At 40.6% G+C, this 23097-nt stretch overlaps 1 protein-coding gene across 2 annotated transcripts; it reads left to right on the top strand.

Moving 5' to 3' along the window:
• The first annotated feature begins 238 nt into the window (after positions 1-238).
• On the top strand, positions 239-21222 carry rbm27 (RNA binding motif protein 27). Of its 2 annotated transcripts, none has more exons than XM_070843565.1 (21): positions 239-390; positions 1887-2005; positions 3108-3235; positions 3331-3410; positions 4248-4459; positions 4868-5188; positions 5724-5951; positions 7138-7323; positions 8312-8458; positions 8572-8725; positions 9435-9588; positions 9828-10061; positions 10768-10899; positions 11623-11748; positions 11900-11974; positions 12150-12326; positions 12614-12718; positions 16085-16312; positions 16459-16542; positions 16723-16842; positions 18447-21222. In XM_070843565.1, exons 1-21 carry the CDS (start codon positions 332-334, stop codon positions 18546-18548), a joined length of 3171 nt encoding a protein of 1056 aa, XP_070699666.1. In that variant the 5' UTR covers positions 239-331; the 3' UTR covers positions 18549-21222. The 2 variants fall into 2 exon arrangements, with proteins under 2 accessions (XP_070699666.1, XP_070699665.1); XM_070843564.1 differs by having other exon boundaries at positions 4197-4459.
• The last annotated feature ends 1875 nt before the right edge of the window (positions 21223-23097 follow it).

Below are 23097 nucleotides of genomic sequence, written 5' to 3'. Positions count from 1 at the left end.
AGTCGTCGTTTCGTTTGATATTAGACGATTAGGGACTTTGATTCATGTATTAATTATTTGGATAATTTTATGTAATTTAATACACAACTATAGGGCCGATGAGATGAATTTAATGAATCGCGTTTGAATAAAGATGCGATATGGTTTTAACGTGCGTCGTCTGGCTGGCGTTACGACAACTCAACTTGTGTTGCTATGCCGTAAAACACTTTGTCCGACCTGCTAGTGAAGAGAGACAGAAGGCCTTAAAGCTTATAAATTTATAGACGATGAAAGTAGGGTTATCAAAACGCACTTTCATTTTATAGACAGTGTTATAGTCTTTCTCACGATGATCATTGAGAATGTTGAAGCCTTGAAGTCATGGCTGGCAAAACTCCTGGAGCCAATGTGAGTGTTGAATTGAAATGACATTTAGCTCGCATGCTAAGTAGCTACCTTGGCTAGCTAGCCAGTGGGTTAGCAAGGCATCAATGGGGTGCTTGCTAGAATCTAATGGCAATTTCTTGCACGAGTTAGCTAACCACCATTGCCGCTAGCTGTCTTTTCATAGCAAAGAGGGACAGCAGGGCTTTACTTTATCTAATGTTACCGCTAAAGAAATTTACATTGCTGTACGTTTGCCGCACAGTTATTTTAGGGGAGTTAAGCACGTAGTTGGTCCACGATAAAGTGACTTTATCACAACGCCGTAGCAAGCTATCAAGCTGCAAAAGGTAGCCTAACTTGTATGCTGCTACTTGGCATTAAAATAAGTGTTGAGTCTGCTCGACTATATTCAGCGTAAGCTTACAGAGTTATAGACATGAAGCTAACTCTTATTTATGTAAGAAGTGTTTGTCCTTCGAGTTACCATAGTTACACACTCTTTTCCTCTGTGTCCCTCTCGTTGAATTGTAAGTAAGGAGAACACAGATGATGCTAATGGACGCACATATATACATGGATGGATTTATTGATTATATTTATATATTTAAGTGATTACAGGGGGCTTGGTGTGTAGAGGAGTGGATGGTGTTGCACACACAGGCACTGTTGAGGTGATCAGTCACACACTGTCTCACATATGAAAGCATGCTCTCCCTGAGAGTGCTGCCATCCTGTCTTCTCTTAAGAAATAAGACAAAATAGTTTTTGCCTCATATGGAACCTAATTGAATCTTGACTAAGTGGCTTTGTTGGTTTCACGGAGTTCTCACTGACATTTCTGTGGGTTTAGATTTACAATTACATTATTTACAATTAGCTTAGTTTCAGGCACATTAATCTGCTCTTTAGCATTCTTAAGGGAAGACCTATTGCAATACAAGTTGCTCATTAGTTTGCAGTGTTTGTCTTATGTACTCTAACTCTATTGGATTTTTATTTAGGTGAAAGTGTCAGTGAAGGAAGTTTTGAGTTTTGTAGTTTCATCCACTATGAGCTATTTAGTTTTGTTGTTAGTTATATATTATTGTTTGTACTGTTGAAATAACACTTCCCGGCTGAGAGGACTTTGAGCTTTTAGCATTTAAAGATTTTCTGAGATAAAACAGATGGTGCAAATTCTTCCTTTCGTTTGGATCAAGATTTTGGAAGATGATTTAGTTTTTGTTGCAATGTTCTGCCCTGCTCACATTGTTATGGGTCTCACTTGGTGCTGACTATGTTTAGGTTTGTTGTGAACATTTTTTCATTGAACACCACTGGATGGCACTCCTTTGTGACATACAGTGTACTGCAGGTGGTTTAATTATAAAGATCATGTCAGTTTTTTCTCTCTGTTTTAGCTATGCCGTTCATCTCCCTCGTTTCACTCGCTTCAGTGCTTTTTCCTTTTGCATAGATTTGTTAAAGTAAAATAATAAATTGCTGAATTTCTTAACTAAGTATATTCTAATCTGCAGATGTGATGCTGACCCGTCTGCATTAGCCAACTATGTGGTGGCTCTTGTGAAGAAGGACAAACCGGAGAAAGAGCTGAAAGCACTTTGTGCTGATCAGCTTGATGTCTTCCTACAAAAAGGTAAGAACTCCATGCAGAGCTTCTCCAACCCAGGACGGAATGCAACATACAGTTTTAATATTGATCTTAGCTTTTGCAGGTCAAGAAAGTTGTGCAGCAGGGTTTTCTCCTTCATTCCAGCTGATTAGACACTATATGTGGTTTGGAGTGTGTGAACAGACATCGTGTTAATGCAGCATCACAGTCATTAGCAGTCAGTTAAGACCTGATACCTCACCTTTCCCAAAGAGCTGTGTTTTTGTGCTCTTTGTGATCTTGATGTTGTTGAAGATGAAATTAATTTTGAGTTTCACTGCCCCGTGTGCAGTGCTTTGAGGAATCATCTAACTGAAAAAAAAATCAGTTGAAGAACCCTGATTTGTTTTGGTTATCTTAGGGTTGTTGCTGCCCAGTGTCTTGTAAGTCAATATGAGCTTGCTACCACAAATGGTGAAGGACACTCTGATAAACACATCAATAAATCAAAAAATATGTGTGGTCTGGAGGACTCTTTTGAAATTCCTTTCAGAACATAAGCTTGAGTTCTATATTCAGATTAGATGTACATTATCACCACCAACCACTTGTGGAGTCCAAATATGGCCACCAAAGGGTGTGTTACATCATTTAAAGGAACGCTTTTCCCCCCTCTATTGCCTCCAGTCTGAATTACATGAAGCCACTTTGTTTAGCTTGGGTTGAGTTGTGCTCCTTTCCTTGAATGTTTGAAATTATTTGATGATTTCACTTTAATTTTAAATGTAAAGTGCAATAAGAATCACAGACTTTGACTTTGTTGGTGACGAATACACGTCAGTGATAACTTTTAGTCTTTGGAATATCATGTCTAGAGATGGTTGTAAATGAGTGTATTTTTTCTCCATGATCCCCTTTAATGCCATTTTCAACAAGCAGCAGTTGCCCATTTAATCTCTGTGCTGTTTCTATGTCTGTATTTGCTGTAGTAGACTTTGGATATATTTAGTACAGCCAGGAGCATAGAAGCATTTATTGTTGTGTGATTCAGGAGGAATGTCAGTACATTTCACGCCTGAGGGCCTTTCAGGGAGAAAGGTCAAGTGACGGATTAAATCTATTCACATGATTTATTTTGTCCTTGCAGAGACAATGGGATTTGTCGATAAACTTTTTGAATGTCTGACAACCAAGAACTACCTGGGAATTCCTGTTGCCAAGGAAGCTCCTAAAGAGGAGGTCAAACCACCTGCAGTCAAATTGGATGTTGTGGAGGTAAGAATTTACTGGATTAGTAGGTAGAGCCGTTTTAAAAAAAAACATAAAATGGAGAGGAGTTGAGTCAAGTAACCGTTTTTTTTTCCCTCAAGGCTGAGACTCCAGAGGAGGAGAGAGAAAACAGGCGGAGGAGAAGTCCTCTGAGAAACCGCTCTGACTTCAACGAGTCCAGGTATGACTGTGGCTTCAGGGATATGTTTCATGTTTTCATATGCAGCTACTGCTCTCACGCGTGAGACATATAGCATTTTGCTCCCAGTCTCATGCCAGAGCTTTTATTTCTTACAGCTGATTTAAAAACCCAGCATTTCGCACTGTCTAATTGTGTAGACATCTTAACATGCGGGTGTATGGTTACATGACTAGTTCTAAATCCCATGAGTCCTGTTTTTAGCCTGGTGTCAAGTAGCCTGTCTCTTGTCTATAACACAGCCAGTCAATATAATAACTTTTAAATTATCATTCAAAACAACATTTTAAGTGTTTCATGTACTTTAATGTGTAATTAAGTTCACTCACTTGATTCATGACAGAAATAATGTGATTGTTTAATTCTGATAATTTTCATTTTCTTGTGCTTTCACCATGTAAAAGCTGTAACTTCCTCTAGATTTTTAACACCAACAGCCTTTCAAGAGAAGCCAGGTGTCGTGCCACTAGAAATTATAAGATAGTGTTAATGTGTAAAATGTTGAGGTTCAGAAAGAAGGAAGGTTTTTTAGTAACATGATCAAATATACTTAGAAAACAAGGGGATGTAGGCATAAAAGCCAGTCTCAGCTAAAAGTATGGTTCTCTCTTCAGTACAGTTAAATAAAGGCCAGTAGAACTGATTTCAATTAGCATATAAATGGATATAGATAGAAAAATGATCCATGTGTCCTTATATATTTACAGTCACCTTAACTGATTTAATTTTCTCTTAAATATGTCTTTTGGACTCTTGCATTTAAAACAGGCATAAAGATAGGGATTCAGATATATTCCCTGTAACTCATCAACAACACAGGAGCCGAGACGACAGGAGGCGAGATGAGCGCAAGCGCCGTGACTTCGAGCGGCACGGGAAAAGCGGCAGCGACTCCCACCGCGAGCGGGAGCGCCACGAGCGTCGCAGGGGCAGCCCCCGCGGGAGGAGCTACAGCCGGAGCCGCAGCCGCAGCCGGAGCAGGAGTGGCAGCCGAGGAAAGAGCAGGGATAGGGAGCACAGAGGAGGCAGAGGTGAGAAAGTTCTCCCACAACCAATAACAACAGCACAGGGGACCAGACCCAGGAGTGTAGAAGTTCCTGAAGCTCCTGCCTTCGCAGTCAAACTGAGCATTAGTGTTGAAGAGCTAGTTGAGAGGAGACACAGTTCTGCATGTAGCCATTTGTTTTATTTTCTTGTTGGATTGTTGGAGTTGCTGGGGTGTCTAATCGATAAGGAATAATGTGGACGGCTTTGCAACCATATCGGTGGGGATTCAACAACATGGGCTGGAACTGGCCTCATTACCAGCAAGGTTAAACTTCGTAACAAGACTTCGCTTAAAACTTCGAGGGTGTGAATTTCTGCTGTGGTCCAATACTCTACTGTAATGTTTATTCATGTCCTGTTAAAATGTTTCTATTTTTGCTTTTATTTAACAGAATTCAAGTCGAAGTTTGAGTTAGAAAGGAAAGACACCGACTGCTACAACTCTTCCACCACATCCGGCTCCCAGCAGCAGCACCCGTCGCCTCTCCTGCCCCTGCCCACACCTCAGCACCCCTTTTCCTCCTCGTCATCCTCTGGAGTCCCAGGACCTGGAGGCGTTCCTGTAGCAACGACACCGGCTCACCTGCCCGATAGCACTACAGACAGCTGGTCCAGCTTCTATGGCGCCCATGGCGCCCAGAGGCAAGATGGTGTCATCAAGCCTTTCAGCAGCAAGGGCCCTTCACTCAAACAGCGTTGCAGGGATTACGATGGTAGGAGCAGAGTGACTCATCTTTTTTCCTTTCCTTTGATCCCTCCATTCTATCAGTTCCTCTGTTTTCTTTGCTGAAACCTTCCCTCCTCCATGGTTGTTGTAAAGTTTGCTCTGGCTATTATGTGAACTCTCCCATAATCTTCCCATGAGGGTTATTGATTGCCTTGTTTAGTCTCATCACTAATGACCACTGTTCAGCGCTCCTCTTCTCCAGAGACACAAGAGGGTTTAAACTTAACCACTGTCCCTGAAGCACCCTGCTAACTGTCATAGTGCTCAAGCACAGCCACAAGGGGCCCAGTTTCTTAATGAGACTGTGGGGTAAAGACATGCACTGTGGGTTTTAGCTGCTTTGAATGTGGACAATCTTTCATCTTGTTTAGTTAGTCTCATTGTTCTTTCATTTGTTCTCATTTTCTTTTCCAAAAGCCATTAGAAAGATTACAGTAGGATACTCAAGCATGTCTGAAGGAAAAGTAAAAGTAGGTCTAGTTCAGTCAAAGTTTTGACATCTGTTTCTCTCCTTCACACAGAAAAGGGATTTTGTGTCCGTGGTGACCTTTGTCCATTCGACCACGGCAACGACCCTCTCATCGTTGATGATGTCAATCTACCGAACATGATTCCGTTCCCGCCCCCACCCGTTATGCCCCCCGCCGGCCTGCCCATGCCCCCGATCACTGAGCCCCCCCCTCCCCTCAGGATGCCTTCAATGCCACCCTATGGCCAGCCACCCCCACCAGGCGTCTTCCCCATGACTGGTAAGTAGCACCACCACACCAGTGCAAAAATGTCAACTTCGAGAAATCACTTATGTTTTGCCATTTAATTTTAGTGGTAATATTTGCAGTGGCCAGTTTGATTGGGAAAGCAACTGGTGACTTCTCATTTCTACAGACCACTGCAGCTAGTTATTCTCTTCCTCAGCACTTGTTTGAGACACATTTTTCATCCATCTCTGTGTGATAGATCAGGAATGTCTGCTTTCAGCGTAGCCCTACAGATAATTTATATTGGATGTTAGTAGTATAACTTCACTGATTCATTCATTGTATCTAGATGCTTTTATATAACAAGCTTTGCTGTATTCAGTATTTATCAATATTAAACTAAGTTATGCGTGAAAACACTCTAGACACTCAGCCGTAGAGGTTTTTTTTTTTTTTACCTGGTGGAAGAAAAAGCCTTTCATGAGGCTGCTCAGCTTCTTACGTACCATCCTGCCTTTCAGTTTCACAATTACAGAGCAGCCTATTTAAATTATTTAACCTCTTGATTGTTGTTCAGAGCAACTTAAAACATGCTCACTCAGCATGATGGAGGAGAAAAAAAAACCATCTCAATTTCGAGGCCAATTGAGGCAGGGAAACCATAACGGAACTAAACAGTCAAGTTTGCTTCTGAAATAATTGATATTTTCCATATTTTCTTCCCAGTAGAGTAACAATATGTTAGGTTTTAATCAAATACACACAAGAAATGAGGATGACCGCATCAGTCAGAATTTCTAAATTATGTTTACTTCTCTTCCCTGCATACTAATCGTATTCCTAATTACTGGAACCTTTAAACCTCATTTTGTTCTTGCTGCATGAATAAGACTCACTGAGCCATCCAATATTTCACTCCAGTATACATTTTTAAAAACAAAGCAGATGGTCATTAAAACACAGCAATATAATTGCGGTTTATCTACACATTTCTTTGACTGTACTTGTTCTTGAAATTATGTGTTTTTCTGATTTGCTATGAATCAGATGCAAAATATATTGCATATTGTAAAGTTGAAGCATTGCATTGAACCACTCTTATCACTTCCTGCCACCTCCACAGTTCTACTAAAATGATCACTGTAGCATGAAAAAGAGTTTTAGTTGTTCAAAGCGAAGACTCACTGTCATGCCTGCGATATACCTGAGACATTAGCTTGGCCTTGTGTCTCCTCAGGACCCCCACTGATAGCAACCAGTGGGATCGATACCCCCAACCACCAATCGGCAGTCACTTCTTCTCCTCCTATCGGACCGCCTGGAGTGGGGCTGCCACCTACTCTTCCTCCTCCTCCTCCTCCTCCACCTCCTCCCTCCTCGTCCTCATCTGTGTCTCTTCGTCCCCAATATGTCCAGTCTGAATGTAAGCAGCGATGCTTTTCCTGTTCAGATTGGGACTGTGTGTTGGGAAGCAACATTATTGTGGCTCTTGATTTTTCCTTTTAGTGAGATGTTCTGTTTCTTACTTTGAGTTTTGTTCGATTAATCATAGAATACTGGATTTTACAAAGTTAAAGTATTATGACTAAGCTAGTGAGTCAAGTTACTTTTTATGGACTTTTAACTACCCTGTGTGTCTGTTTTACATATTTGTGGTTTTTGATTTGTGTCTGACTTTGTAATGTATGCAGTTTGTGACGTACATGCATTTCTCCTGGCTGCAGTAACGGCTGGTGACCACAGGATAGCACTGTTTAATAACCTAGAAGACAAAGTGGATGGGAGCATTAACCCAGCTACATCTTATTGTGCTGAGTGCTTCTCCCATAATTCGGTTCATAAATAATTATACAGTCATACAGAAAAGCTAAGGCTTAGTTCAAGTGAAGTGGCTCTATTTTTAGGTAATTACAATCTAAAAACCTTAATTCAACTCAGATAACCAAGTCAAAACTGTCACTGAAAGTCCCTTCGCATTTTGTGCTACAGTAATCTTTGGCTCAGGATAAGAGCTCTCATGGTGTTTGATCTTTATCATTTTTTGATACACTTTTTTCTGTTGGTATAAACTTTATTATCCTTATTTGTGCATTTACATATATTTGTATAGATTATATAATAATCTGAATCACTACTCAGAGCTCTATATAACATAGAATGTCTCAGGTTGCTGTCACTCTATTGGAAAAGCCATCACGTTCTATACAAGATTGCTGTGTGCTAGATAAGTCACTGAATGCCAGGCAGTACTTACTTATTCATGCGGGACTGCTCGGTTTCATTGTGTATTTTCATTTCATCTTTGGTGTTCATTCTTTTTATTTAGGTTAGATTTTCATATTTTCATTACTGTTAAAAATGCTTCATATTGCATCTAAACCTTTGTGTGTTTGTTCATTTTCACACATTAGATAACTATGACCCAGAAGGCTATAACCCAGAATCCCCAGGCCTGACTACAGCAGGTCGGAACCCGTACCGCCAGTTCATTCCCCGGGTGCAAACCCAGCGCTCCAACCTTATCGGCCTCACCTCCAGCGAAGGACAAGGCTCCAGAGGTAGCAACTGATGGACTGATGTGACTGTATGACATTGGACAGCTCATGAAATACAGAAGCTCTGAGTATTTATGTTTCTTGTATATTTGTTTCTTTCGGTGTGCGTCTTCCAGCTGCCAACATAGTGATCCAGACGGAGCCTGCCACTGCAGCCAGCACTCCTGGAAGTAACGTGTCCCGTTTCAACACGGAGCAGGACACCAGGAAGAGAACCATGGGACCCAGTACAGCTGAGGGACCAACAGCTAAAAAACCTTGGATGGAGAAGTGAGGATTCAAAGACACTAGTATTTGAAACATTTCACTTCAAAATAAGATGTTAGATTTTGAAAGGGAAAACGGTCCTGTCTGTTTAGAAAATCCTTAATCTTGAATCACATGTAATCCCAACAAAGCACTGCAAATAGAGCGCATAGCGCCTTGTTTTTCACTGCAAAAACAGGGCTGAAAACATTGTTGTACATACAGAATCAGTTACTTATTATTTTATTTGACATTGAAATTTGAGCTTTAATTTTCACCACTGCCTTTCATCCTCTGAATACATTATCAATGCCTTAATGGCATGGAGACTTCAGACTGATCAAAGGCACTTTATACCTTCACCAAACAGGTTCTGGTTTTGTGCAGAAATTCGAAGAAACTAGCCGGCCAGTTGAAATTTGATCAAACAAATTGGTGCCTCCCTCCATTTCCTGTTACTTCTAAGGGAGCCTTGTTTCAAGCCAAGGTGATTCAGGTCAGGAGCTGATCTGGTCTCAGTTGTGGGAAGCAGGTGCACACAAACCTCTTCCTGACAAGGATGCCTCCACTGCAAAGGCTCTACTTGTAATTCATCTTGAGTGTCGAGCTGGTTGACATGTGGTCTTCTTTTTCAAGTACAACGGTTATATGGCTTGTAGGAGGGCAGAAACTCAAACCACAGGTCATTCATCTGAGTTGAGATGTCAGCATCACAGACTTCTTCTCGTTTTAGGCCGGGCTTTAACAACCAACACAAGAGCAGTTTTCCCAAGAGGTATCACTATGTGAACACGAAGTTGGAGGTGCGCAAGATCCCACGTGAGCTCAACAACATCACCAAGCTCAATGAGCACTTCAGCAAGTTTGGAACCATCGTCAATATCCAGGTGAAATACATAATATATTCAACAAAGGGCCTCAGTTTTCATTAATGATCATTTTGACAAATGTTTGTAGTAGTATAACTCTGAGTATTAGAGAACTTTGATTTGCTAAAAAAGTCGAGGAAAATGGTGCATTTAAAAATAAATGGCTGGATATTCAGCTGCAAGGTCATGAAGTTGAGTAGAAAGATTTATTTCATCATACACACATACCTAACTTGCTTGCTGTACTCTGAATCCAGGTGGTGTTTGGCGGAGACCCAGAGGCGGCACTGATCCAGTACACAAAAAATGAAGAGGCCAGACGCGCCATATCCAGCATCGAGGCGGTGCTCAACAACCGCTTCATTCGTGTGTACTGGCACCGTGAGCCCGGCACCAACGCCACAGGGCTTCAGCAGCAGGAGCAGAGTGCAGGGGGCCAGGTGGCCGGGTCAGTGCCAGGCCAGGGGCTGCAGCACAGCAACGTACATAAGGTTGGTAAAGGCAGCGGAAAAACATGTGGAAGTCCTTTGTTTTTTCACGCCATCATTCAACAATGGTTTGACGATGCAAAACCGAAACCTTCCAGGCGACTGAGGCACAAGTGCTTTTTTGGGAGGAAACTACTCACTTTAAGAAGGCTTTTATGTTGATATTTCACCTGTCTGAAGAGACTTCTTGAGAGTAACCCTCACATTAGCACAGGAGCTCAGGGAAGCAGTGGCAGTTTCATACCATGATTTCCCAAGTTAAAGTAAAAATCAGTTTTCATCTTAAAACATCATACTAAACCACTAATGGGTTTTTATTTATTTTTATTTTCTTGTGTTTATTTGTGGTTTTAGATAACACAAGTTGCACTTACGCACTGTAATGCTGGTTGCCACTCGCCATAAAACTAAAAGAAGGAGGACACTGATGACTGGCTGTTATACTTGTCACTTGCCTTTATGACACTGTCCCTGTTCTGTTTATTTAGATGAAGATTAAACATGACAATTAACTTACATTTTTGTTATATGATAACGGCTAAACAATTTATATAGCATATACATTGCTGCTCTGTATATACAAGACTTCCTGAACCAGAACAGACAAGTGAAAAAAAAAAGACTCGACATTAACATTGAACTCGAAGTCTTACCACATTTCTGAAACCCTTCTTTCGATTTTCAGTTTTCTCCCTCTTTTTATCTGCAGGGAATCAAGCCGCACAATCCAGCGGCCTACGTGTTGAACAAGACTGTACCCAAGCATCGCCTGCCAGCAGCAGCCGGGCCCCCAGCCGCAACCAAGCCTGACAGCCTGAACCCAAACACAGACGCTGTCACTGTACGTTTTAGTCTCTGTGCATGTGTGTGAGTGTGTGAGTGTGTCAGGTGATGGCAGACCTGAGTGAAATGGCATTTTCAAGTAAATGGCAGATGTTTTTAACAGGCTTGAAATACCGCACTTGTTAATAGCTGCACCATAATACAGATAATGTCAGGCAGGTTGTGTCTGTGGAAAGTTGACTACAATTAGTTGACTATAATTTCACGGCTCTGTGAGGCTCAAATACAGGTGGAACTGGGAGCTAAATGTAATGACAATGCTAACATGCTGTTGATGATAAGCAGGTATGACGTTTACTGTGTTAGCTATCTTAGTTTAGCGTTTTTGCATGCTAGCATTTGCTTTTTAACACAAAGTACAGCTTAGGCTAATGAGGTGTTAGTACTTAGTGAATCCAATATTTTACTTAATGATGTTAGACGATAAAGGATCGCCACAGTCATTGCAATTCATCAGCAGGAGAACATGAATGTCTGTATGACATTTCACGAAGATTGCAATTTAGTGACATTACTCATTCAAGTCACGATATGCAAGCAAGAATAGGAGAAACTTGTGTTAAGGCAGAGTGCTAGGCAGGAGAATAAATAGTAATCTGTTTTCATGCACCCTGAGCTGGTGGTACTTAACGATGCATTCTTTTTTATATCTATCGCAGCTGTCTACAAGCTCATTCTGAATACCTGAATGTGTCTCTCTCTCTCTCTGTGTGACACTTAGGTGGCTCCTGCACTGACAAACACCCAGAAGAGCCCCTACTCCTCCACAGCTCTCAAATCCTCTTCAAAGAGCCTTGGGAAAACGGGAAAAGCACTGGAAGCGCAGGAAGTCCTCAAGAAGAAGCAGGCACGTTGCCTAACTTTTTAATGCACATTTTGACTAGTAGAGCTCAGATTTGTTTGTCTCAATAGTCACCAATGAGAAGCAGGCAACCAACAGCAATGTAGTATATTTGCCAGCTCAGTGAATGTGTTTTAATGTATGTATTTTCATGTAGGAGGCATTAAAACTTCAGCAGGACATGAGGAAGAAGAAGCAAGAGATGTTAAAGACACAGATTGAGTGTCAGAAGGTGAGATTGCGTCAACACCCCGTCCCATTCTTCTCCACATCCCTTTTTCCAATTTGTCCTGTGCTCCATACATGCCTTGCTTTTCCTTCACCTTTACTCGACCCGCTCCTTTCATGGCTTTTACTCCTTCGAACCCCTAACCCATCTCTCTCACTGCTCGTCCTTCCTCTTCCAGGCATTGATAAACCGCCTGGAGAAGAACCGAGGGATGAAGCCTGAAGAGAGAGCCAACATCATGAAGACCCTGAAGGAGCTGACGGAGAAGATCGCACAGCTACAGAATGAAATGAACCCTGCTTCTCAGTCCCCCAGCGCCAAACCCAACCACAACCAGCCCAAGACCAAGACTGATGTAAGTTTGGGCCTTTCTGACCAGGAGCTTGGTGGAGTAAATCATCTCCTTACACACAGACAGTCGGTCGTTTACCTCCATTTCAACCATAGATACTTTGCATAGATTTTAACAATTTCTTTTCATTAATTGATCCCGTTAGACAGACTGCACAAAAGATGATCTATTTTCAATCGAATTTGTAAACCAAACTCATGAACTGGGTGAATTTTTGCAGACTGTCTCAGCACTGTACGTCTGTACTAAGCGAACAAAATGTTTTCTCATTTTACATGACATGTGACCAGGCCCAGAAGGAACTGCTGGATGCTGAGCTAGACTTTCACAAGAAGATGAGCTCTGGAGAGGATACGACTGACCTTAAGAGAAAGCTGGGACAACTACAGGTGGAGGTAATACACATCCACATAGGAACACATGCAGTGTACCTAACCACAAGCCAGTGATCTGAACAGATAGCTAGCACTACCACTAACAGGGGTCCATTTCAGAGGGCAGGTTTAACAAACTCTGAGCTTAACCTTGAGTTGTGATAAGAAACTCTGAGTTTTTGGGTTAAAGTTTTTGTATTGTTTTCAGTATTGTCCATTAATTCAACAATTACTTAACTTGAGTTTCCTTAATGGGTGATAAAGTGGTGGAATCTGACTAAAGTCTATCAAGCCACAGCCTTCGTTACATGTTAAATGTATTTTGTATTTTATTTAAGATAATTTTACGATGAAGATATAAAAAATCAATAAATCCAAGACATGCATTGTAAACTCACAATCTGATCCAGTAAGAATGTGTTTGTTGATTTGCACTTAAAAAGGCGTCAAGGGTAAAATTACAGTAGATCTAAAATTTTAGACAGCGTGTGGATCTTGGCTCAGCAGCATTCAGTGGCTTTATTTCAGCTACTTCCACAAATGTAGTAAATTGAAACATTGTCACTGAAATGCTGTTAAAACATGTTCAGACTATATGCAGCCTGTTTAGAAACTACATTCTGCAGCTCAACCATAATCCTGCTCATTCAGAAATATTAAGTATAGGACTATGTACGATCGGTGTGACCAATCAAATCACCAGTGATAAAGAATTATTCATTAATCCTAAAGCTTCATACTGAATTTTACAATTTAAACTGAGATTAGACATTATGTGCAATACACGTTTTAGTGGAACCGTAACTTCTACTCTCAAAAAGGACATGCAGAGGTTTTGGTCTGAGCTGAGGGATTTGACATACTGTAAACCTCCACTAGTTGACGTGCTTTGGACAGCATCATTTAGGAATTAAAACGGCGTGTCTGGCTTTGTCAGAGGAAGGAAGGAGATGTAGCAAAACTCAGGGTTTGTTAAAGAAAACCTACCAGCGAGCAGGTAAGGTTCACAGAGTTGGTTACCACGGTAACTGACCTAGAGTTTAAGTTACCTCTTTCTGGAACTGAAAACCCAGAGTTTCCCCTCATCTCAGGGTTAACAAACTCAGTTTTCATCAAAGCTACTCTCTGGAATACACCCCAGGTCTAAGAAGACACACCACGCACAAAGAGACGGTCAGTGACAGCATCTTGCATCGTCAGCATTTCTCCTGATGCCTCAGAGGAAGTCGGCTGACAGTAGTCACACATATCACTCAGCACTGCCTGATAGTAGATAAGTAGAAAAGAGAAAAGTAACATGCTCACCCAAATCACTTTTTACAGGTGCAGGGTCAAAAGTTCTTGTGCAAAGGGATGAAATAAATAGCACTTGCACACTGTGCTACCAATGAAATAAATAAAGCAAAATTTTGCTCCCCAGAAAGGAATACATTTCTATTTCGACAATCAACTTCATATTATATCAGGTGTAAAGGAAAAGCTGGTAGGAATGAGTGTGTACAAGGAGTCCTGCAAAGATCAGGTCCACTCAACAGGGTTTGTATAAAGTCTGGAAAATACTTAATTTTAACCGTCATGATCTTAAAGTTAGAAATGCTTCAACACTCTATACACTCCTTGAAAAAATGCTTGATTTTCCACATAATCTGGTGTCTCAACACAATCACCCATGAAAGCCAAAAAAATAAATAAATTATAATTGATATTTGAAATGAAATGATCACGTTTTCATACTTGTATGTTGTGTGACAATACACATATTACATATAACTTTATTTCTTGCAAGTGCATTCATAGTAACAATTTAGATGTGACGATAAAGGTGCAGCAAGTCTGGAAATCTTTGGTTTATGTACCAAAAGACGTTGCTTTCGTGAGGTGCTATATAAATAGTTACTTACTTAAATGTAATATAGTTTGTTACTTATAAACTGTACAGGTCATCATATGCTATAAATGCAATGGAAATAAATGGGCCTCCATTGACTTTAATGAATTATATAACTCATAAACTGTATGTTAATAGAATGGGCTCAGTCAGTTATAGTGTACAAATGGATTTAGCATTGTACGCAGTGGCTTGGCTATACATACAATTGATGCATCGATGTCTATGAGGTTGTTTTTAAAACTTAACTACAAAATATACGAGTTTATGAATTATTTATTTGGGTATCAGTAAAACTGTAAGAGGAGATGCAAATCAAAAGTGTCAAATCATGAAGCATACATCCAGAATACGGCATTAAATTGCTCAGGTATCAATATATGATTGATATGTTAGTTATAAAATAAGCAACAACCAAAAACAAGACCACTGAATAATAACAAGAAATGTCAGATGTCTTTTCTTTTTTCTTTCCGTTTTTCATTATGATATATGCAAGACGGTTTAACCTGAATTTTGAAGTTTCAAGTCCAGATGTAAACTAGCATATCTTCTTATAGATCTGTGATTACTGAGTTGATGATTATTTCACACAACCATGAAAAGCAAAGTTTGCCCAGCTCTAAGCTGCATCCAAGGCTGTTAGTCAGCTCTGACTTGGCCAACGTCTCCCCTCCCCTCTAGCACTTACACACACACACACACACACACACTCACAGACGAGGTCGGCTGTGTCACAAGATCAGCCTAACAAGAACATGGCTTTTGTTAGCAACACCCTGCTTGGCAGGTTTTTTTCCCCTCTACCCCTGTGGGTCCTGAATTAGCTAGATGTTAAAAATGCATATCCCCCCCCATCCACCCAAACCCGACCGTCCTTCTGCACATTAAACTGCAGCCACTTAAGCAAGCCCAGAGGAGCAGCCGCTAACGAAGCCGAATCAGACACAGGTCCTACGCTGATGGGGCCTCGTCTCATAAAAGTTTAAGCCGCTGGTCCATGTAAGAAAATGGCGGGATGACAATTAGAAGGAGAAGTGAGGGAGGGACAAATGGAGGAGAGAGTGGTTGTGAGGTTTTGGAGTGGATAGGAAGCGAGGAGATGTCACTTTAAAAATGGAGGAGCGACAACTAATGGTAAAGGGCAGAGAGTGACAGGAGGAGTCCAGAGTCAAGCATGTAGAGAATGTTTAAGCTCTAAAGATAAAGAAAAGGTGCAATTTATTGTTTATGCTGTCATTTTACATGTACTGGATATAAATTAAGATTTGATTATTTCATTGTGCTATATATAATAAACACACTGAAGTTTCATTGCATGTTTGTTTTCACATTGAAAATCCTGACAGCACAGCATCAAGGCACACCGTCTGTTTCTCACATCTGTTCTTTATGATTTTTTTAACACAGCCAGGTGGCGCCCACATATTCTTATCTCTGTGTATCAAAAAAAGCGGCAGCCAGCCCGACATTAAACCTCCCGATCTGTCCTCCTTCAGGCAACTCGGTTGGGGCTGATCCGGCCTCCGGCTGGTCGAGGTCGGGGCAGAGGGAAGATGGCGCTGGAGCCCGGTTCGATGCACGTGGGCCGCGGCAGGGGTCGAAGCCGGGAGATGATGGCCCGCAGCGGGACCGTGAACCGCATGGTGGTCGACCACAGGCCCAGAGCCCTGGCTATTCTGGGGGTCACTCAGGAGGAGAAGGAAGAGCTAATGCCGCACTTTGTGGTGGGGACTGTGCTACTCTTTTTTATTTTTATTTTTTGGTATTATTTATTTTACACAGAACTGTCACACGGAGGAGTTGAATTGATTATTGAACATTTGCACTGAAAATCATACTGATCTTTTTTTCTTCTTCTTTTGAATCTTAGAAATTTGGTGAGATCGAGGATGTCCGCGACCAGGACGCCAACAGTGTCGTCATGACCTTTAAGACACGAAGCGAAGCAGAGAATGTAAGTCACATGACTCAGTGTCTCTTTGTTGGTCTTTATTTCTTCCTTCCCCCCTCTAATCATCTAAAATTATTAAAATAATAGTATTTAAAAAAAAAAAAAAAGTATAAAAAGCTTTTTTTTTCTTTGGTTTACCAAATCAGTGAAAGCCGTTTCTATAACTTGCAATTGTTTTTCTAGGCTGCTAACCAGGGAGCAAAGTTCAAAGGTCGTGTGCTGCAGATTTCCTGGTACAAGCCCAAGACGCCTTCTGTAACAACAGAGCCAGAGGAGGAAGAGGCTAAAGATGAGGACAATTCGGTATGACACATCACACACAGAGCCAGGCACTGAATGTGGAACATGGCCTCGAGTGTTGTCAGGAGTTACATATAGCCGCCCAGAAACCAGCCAAGGAAGCCACATACAGTACACGTTGAAATTCTAAATGGGGAAACTTTTTGGAAGTTTTAGTTACATTCACAGATTTTACTTGTACATTTCTTTCCTCTAAATTTTTCACTGCCGCTCCCGACGGAAAATCAGGGCAAGCCTCTCAGTACTAAGAGCATCTCAGTCCTTTGAGTAAAACTGCATTACTGTCAGGTGAAATCCTCATACTGTATTTTCATGTTTTGAGTTGCGTTTCGGAGATTGCAGTCTTCCTTGTGTGCCGGAAAGTTTTATGACCTAAGGGCCAGTCCTGCGGAAGTCTTCACAAAATGCCTCAATATGCCTCAATGTCGAGACCCCCCCCCCCCCCCCCCCCCCCCCCCGAAAGCTGGTCAACTAAGAGCCACTCAAAGCCCTTCTCATTTAAATCCAATACCTTTTTGATATAATCGAATCAGTCATTTATTAGACACCCCCAGCAGCCCATCATGCTTCCACTTCTCACTTCAATTTCCGGGTTGGAAATTTCACAAAAATTGCAAAAGTTTTCACACCTGCACCGTTCATACAGCGTATCCTTTAAGGGTGGAGGGTGGCTAGATTCGATATCATCTTACACTTTGCCGACAACCTTTCACACTCTAGCCTGCTTATCTTTGGACTGAGGGAGGAAGCCAGAGCAGCTGCAGAGAACTCCCACAAGCTCGGGGAGAACAAGCGCCCTGCACCACCGTTAACACCCAAATGCTTGTACAGTCAAATGCATCTCAGTACAAAAACCCTGCCGTACATAGTTCTTTCATGGAGATTATAGTACAGTATAGTTGGTACTGTGTCAGAGATGTCGTACTACATTGTATTGAAAGGTGTTTTATAATGTTTTGTTTACTTCCATTCACATGAGGGCAACAGAATGTTAGAATCAGATGGTGGGAAGGTCCGTTTTATATGCAAATGTAATCCAGACAACTTCAGGACGTCACACTACAGCAAACGCACATATCTGTGGTTTCTAAGTGACGGCGGCATCGGTTGGCCATTTTGTACAGTTATATAGTTGTTTAGTTACATAGCCATGTACTGTAAGCTTGAGAAACTGACTCCACAGTCTTATTCTAAAGAGAATGCACAAAATAGTGTGGAGTTTAGTTTTTGCCATCTTAAGCTTAACAAACATAGATCGGTCGGTCGGTCGGTCGGTCGGTCGGTAAGGTAAAGTAGCAATGGGCACCACTTTTTGTGCTACAAGCCACAAAATGATTTGAGTGAAACCAGTAATTTAATGACATCTACGGCTGGTGGAACAAAATATGTCTAACCAGCAAATAATTATGTTGACTATCGAACATGAAGGTCGTGCCTAGAGACGGGAACTTGTACAACTTTTAAAAGTTTCTCCGGTGACATAGCACTGACATAAAGATCTAGATGAGTACTGCTCCAGTCTGACTGAAATGCCCTGACTGGGAAATGCAAATAAGTGTTCAAAGCTAAACAGCAGCATTTGTGGTGTATTTTCTTCTTTGGAACAGAAGGAAGCTAGTTCTTATTTACCTGGCGAGGAGGAGGAAGAGGAGGAGGAAGAGGACGACGACGAAGACGACGAGTACGAGAGCCGATCTTGGAGACGATGAAGGCGCTTGCGATTCGTCATCAGCTGCTCTCCAGCAGAACCGGTCGTTGTTTTCCCCCCACGTGCAGAAAAAATCAGTCCAACAGAACTCACTTTTTTTCCTCTCCAGTATTTTCAAACTAAGTAATTTTAGACTCTAATCAAAGTAAAAACGACTTTACTTTATTGTACATGAAAAGAAGTTTAGAGGGCCAACAATTTTATTTTTTTTGTATCCCTCGACTAAACAATTATTTAAAACATCTCACTTTTGCTGAGAACGGTAAATGTTAAGTTGTTCTTATAGATAGAAAAACCTATGTAAGTTTCAGTGTGCTTACCAGATGATAAATATCAGTAATGCACAACATTTGTGTCTACTGTGAAATAGGTATTTTTATACATACTGTATTTAAGCTCTTTTCTCACCAGTTTTTGAAAAATCTTGTCCTCAATTCAGGGACAGCCATTCCTTCACCAATAGAACGTTCTCTGTTGCTACCAGAGAGATATTTATTTATTTTTCCACTGCATAAATGCACTGTGCAGTACCTGTATTGGCACAGTATGGTGTGCTTTTTCCATTTCAATTTGTTTTGGTATGGGTAAGCCCAGAATGGTAAAGGATCCAAATATTTTTTTTCTCCGTGCTGGCATGAATACATGCTAGTTAGCGCATGTTTTATTCCTAAACAAACAGAGCCACCAGTGTCCGGCACCCGATGGCGCTGATACCGTAACACAACCATATTAGAGCCGGTGCAGGTACAGAAGGATAGCAGTGCAATAGGAAAATCCAAATTATGTTTACAAATTGCCGTGTCCATGCACGTCAGATACAGTCTTGAAGTAAATATTCAAAATTTCCCCGCTTTGTGTTTTGTTGCTCACTAAATGTGCGGTGCCACTCTGTGTAAATACAAACACTCACGTGGGTGTTCTACATTTTCTAAGAGTGTGTAACATTTTTCACTTGTTTAATTCTGTCTCCTGGTTGTCAAAAGGGCCTGACGGGACAAGGATCAGATCACCCATTTCAAAAATGTGAGATCCATAGACAGGTGTTTGAATGTAATACTGAACAGTTGATTTTAAAATATATATCTATGTATATATAGATATATATCTATACATATATCTATATATATAGATATGTATCACTAAATAAAATGATTTCTTTGCCTTACACAATCAGCAGATAGCTGAATTTTTACAAGATTTGTGATTTACTTTTGTAAATTTTGTAAATGGTTGAAAGAGAAATTACTGTTGTACTTTTTTTGAGTTTCTTTTTCTGTCATTTTAAGCGAATGGCAAGGCTGTGTCAGGTAGAAAAGGTCAAGCAAGAGTGCTTAACGTCTCTGCTTATCCGCAAGAATTTTGCATTTGTGTTAAACCAGTCCACGTCATTATTTCACCAAGTCTGTCATCCGAATAGCGCATTTGTTTTGGAGCTCCTCTGAGCAGTGGGAAGGAAGGCACTGGGAGTCATGCATTTCACATATATTATTTGTGCAGCTTTGCCTAAGCCCGCTCTAAGTGCAACCACAACGTGCACCTTTCATAACAAAAAGTTTAGTTTTTGCATTTTGCCTTTTTATACATTTACTGTATTTTAGAATCCTCAGGGTGGGAGGACTCAGCTTCATTTAAGTTCACATGGAAATGCGCCCGATGCAAGAAAATGCTTCTTTTTTTTTACTTTGGTTGCTTCCCTGAAACAGAGACAAACTGTTTACATGCAGCCCAGTGAAGTATTGTTTGATGTTTGTTTATCATAACCCAACTGAAGTGATCATATCCAGTAGCCAGTCAGATGGAAGCAGCAGAACAAAGGAGTGATATTAACTTGTTAGTTAACAGTAACATATTCACTACTTTACTCAAACATGCAGACTTCTGCCTGAACACGGACAGAGGATTTATAGCAGCAATATTCTCCTTTGTTCCCTAGCGTACACTAGCACCACATATTCAAGGGTGCAGAACAGTTTGAAACGCATTGCGTGATTTCCTCCCACCCACAGTGTCGGTAGCGCTCTTGTTTGGATTGCATATCTCACTGTTGACTGATATCTCAGAAGCCTCCTGCCGGTGACCTCATTGTCCCATTAAAACCTCTAAGTTTTTGTCTCCACCATCGCTGTGTCGGTCACAGCGAGGTTCAGGTGCACAATGGAAAGCTGCAGCTTTTCCCTTTGGCACTTTAACATGATTTTCTCACATGATTCGAGGTCGCTGGCAGTTTAAAAAGACGAAACCTATACTGGCAGGGTTCTTGCTCGTGTAAGTGAGGATTCAGGGAAGGTCTCTCTCCCACTTTTTGTACTATCCTCTGTATGCTATCACACAATGGTGTAAAAAAAAATGTAAAATGTTTATTGGATAATAGTTTTGGATTTGTTACTGTTTATATTTGCAGGATGTGGATGTATTTTCTTCATGTATTTTGTTTGTAAAAAATGAATTTCTAATTTACTAGCATGTTTGCTTTTGCCAATAAAGATGGAGGAATGGGGTGCTTGTAAGAAGATTAAAAAAAAAAAAAAAAGAAAGAAAGACAAAATACAATTTGAATTGGATCCCGGAGAGAAAAAAAAAAAAAGAAGAAAAAGAACACTTTGAGTTAAAGAAAGAAAATTGACCAAAAAAAGAAGTCAACATTGGGAAGGGGAAAAAAATGCGAGCAAAAGCATTCCAGAAAATATTACCTTAAACTCTTGTGTGGTCTCCTTCATTTTGCATGCGATCCAACAGAAACATGTTAAGTGATGCTGATGGGTAGACACGGCTCTACAATCTTCATGTTTTATTTATTCTCAACATGGAATCACAGTGAATGTAGTTATGGCCAGAACAGAAAATAGTCTAATGCCAAAGTGAAATATCTGAAGTTAGAATTAACTAAAATTCAATTTTAATGCATGAATTGTTTTTAGAAGTTTCACAGCACATTAAATAGAAATCACTGGTGTGTAATCAAGTGATTTAAGGTAAATACATCAACCTGTTAATCAATTTGCTGGCATGAAGTAAAAACACATGACCAACTAGGAGGAAGTCGCCCAGTCTGAAATATAGAATTAAAGGCTCATTCATTTTTTAAAGTATGTTTGGTGTCAGTTTAACATGCAGTTACACCTGGTTCACATCCAGCCAACTGGTCATGTGTAACTGTTATGGGACGCACCGTTAACCCTGTAAAGCCCGAACCATGAAATAATTTTTACATTTTTGAAACTGGAGTGTTTATTGAACCTTCTGACAAATTACAAAAAAAACCAAAACATTTTTTAAGTTTAAAAAGTTTTAATTTCTATCATTTTTGCTACATCCTGCATTTTTGTGCAATGTATTGCTCACAGTTTATCTTAAATAAAAACATAAAATACAAAAAACACAAACACTAATGATGTAGAGGTCTCAAAAACTCATGTATCAAATATCAAATATGAACCCTAACCCTAACCCTAAACACTGCATGTCATCACTATCCAAGAAAGCAGGAAAAGCCAAAAAGAAACTTAAGGAACTTGTGATTTAAGTTGATCAGTTGTGTGCTGATTTAGAACAGAAGTTAACCTGAACAGTGTTACTTGAACGTGTGTTGATGATTTTGCTCTGACTCTCACCAACCAGGCCATGGTAAAATAAAATGTACCCCAACAATCAATCCATGTGGGGGCATAACTATAAGCCTATAGGACAGTCCTCCTGACACCCAAAAGAAAAATAGGCTTAAATATTTGGAATTTTCTTTTACATAATTCACGTAAATGGGATGTAATCGCACAGATTTTTTTCCTTAAAAATGTTATTCATCTTTTATTATAACGTCCATTGTAGTAGACCTCCGGCTTCACTACAGCACCCGGTGACGACCATATATTAAAATATCACTGAATGATGCATGAGAGTTTTTTACTTTAGGAAGTCAAGTGAAAACACTCAGAGTCGGTTTAGTTTAATGCAGGGACTTTGGGCTCTCCTCGTGGGAGGGGACATCAGACCGGGCCTGAGCAGTGCTCCGCTCCCAGCAGATCCTGTGGTGGCCTGGGGACTGAAGGAGCAAGCGGTGGCAGAATGTTAACATTTGATAGGTATAAATATAAAAATGAAACTAATAGAAATAATGTGGCAAAGATTTAAATTGGTATTTTATGTTCTAATATGATGGACATGGTTAAATGATAATGAAACTCAGAAATACAGTTTGTTGCTCGTCTCTGAATAAGAAAAAAAAACATAAGAAATTCATGTGTTTGGATGCCACTAAATGTTCTAAACACTAGGCCCATATTTTCAGTAATGTTTAGCTGAAAAAAAGGAAAAAAGCTGCTGAACTTTTGGTCTGAACACAGCGGGTAAAAGACTGAATGCTTAGAGAGTCGGTCATCTGGTGGAGTGTATCTGCAGGCCAGATGGGGGTGAAAAGAGAAGAGCTGTTGTCACATTTGACCCCCCCCCTCCATAAAACAGGTCAGATGCAATCTTCAGAATATGAAAAGCAGAGAAGTGACAGAGTTGTAAACAATGAGCGCTGAATTATGAATGGACCCAGCTATAGAGGA

The sequence above is a fragment of the Pempheris klunzingeri genome, chromosome 14 (assembly GCF_042242105.1).
Source record: "Pempheris klunzingeri isolate RE-2024b chromosome 14, fPemKlu1.hap1, whole genome shotgun sequence".
Lineage (NCBI taxonomy): Eukaryota > Metazoa > Chordata > Actinopteri > Acropomatiformes > Pempheridae > Pempheris > Pempheris klunzingeri.
The sequence above is the reverse complement of the archived record's forward strand: the minus strand, read 5'-3'. Positions and strand labels throughout refer to the sequence as shown.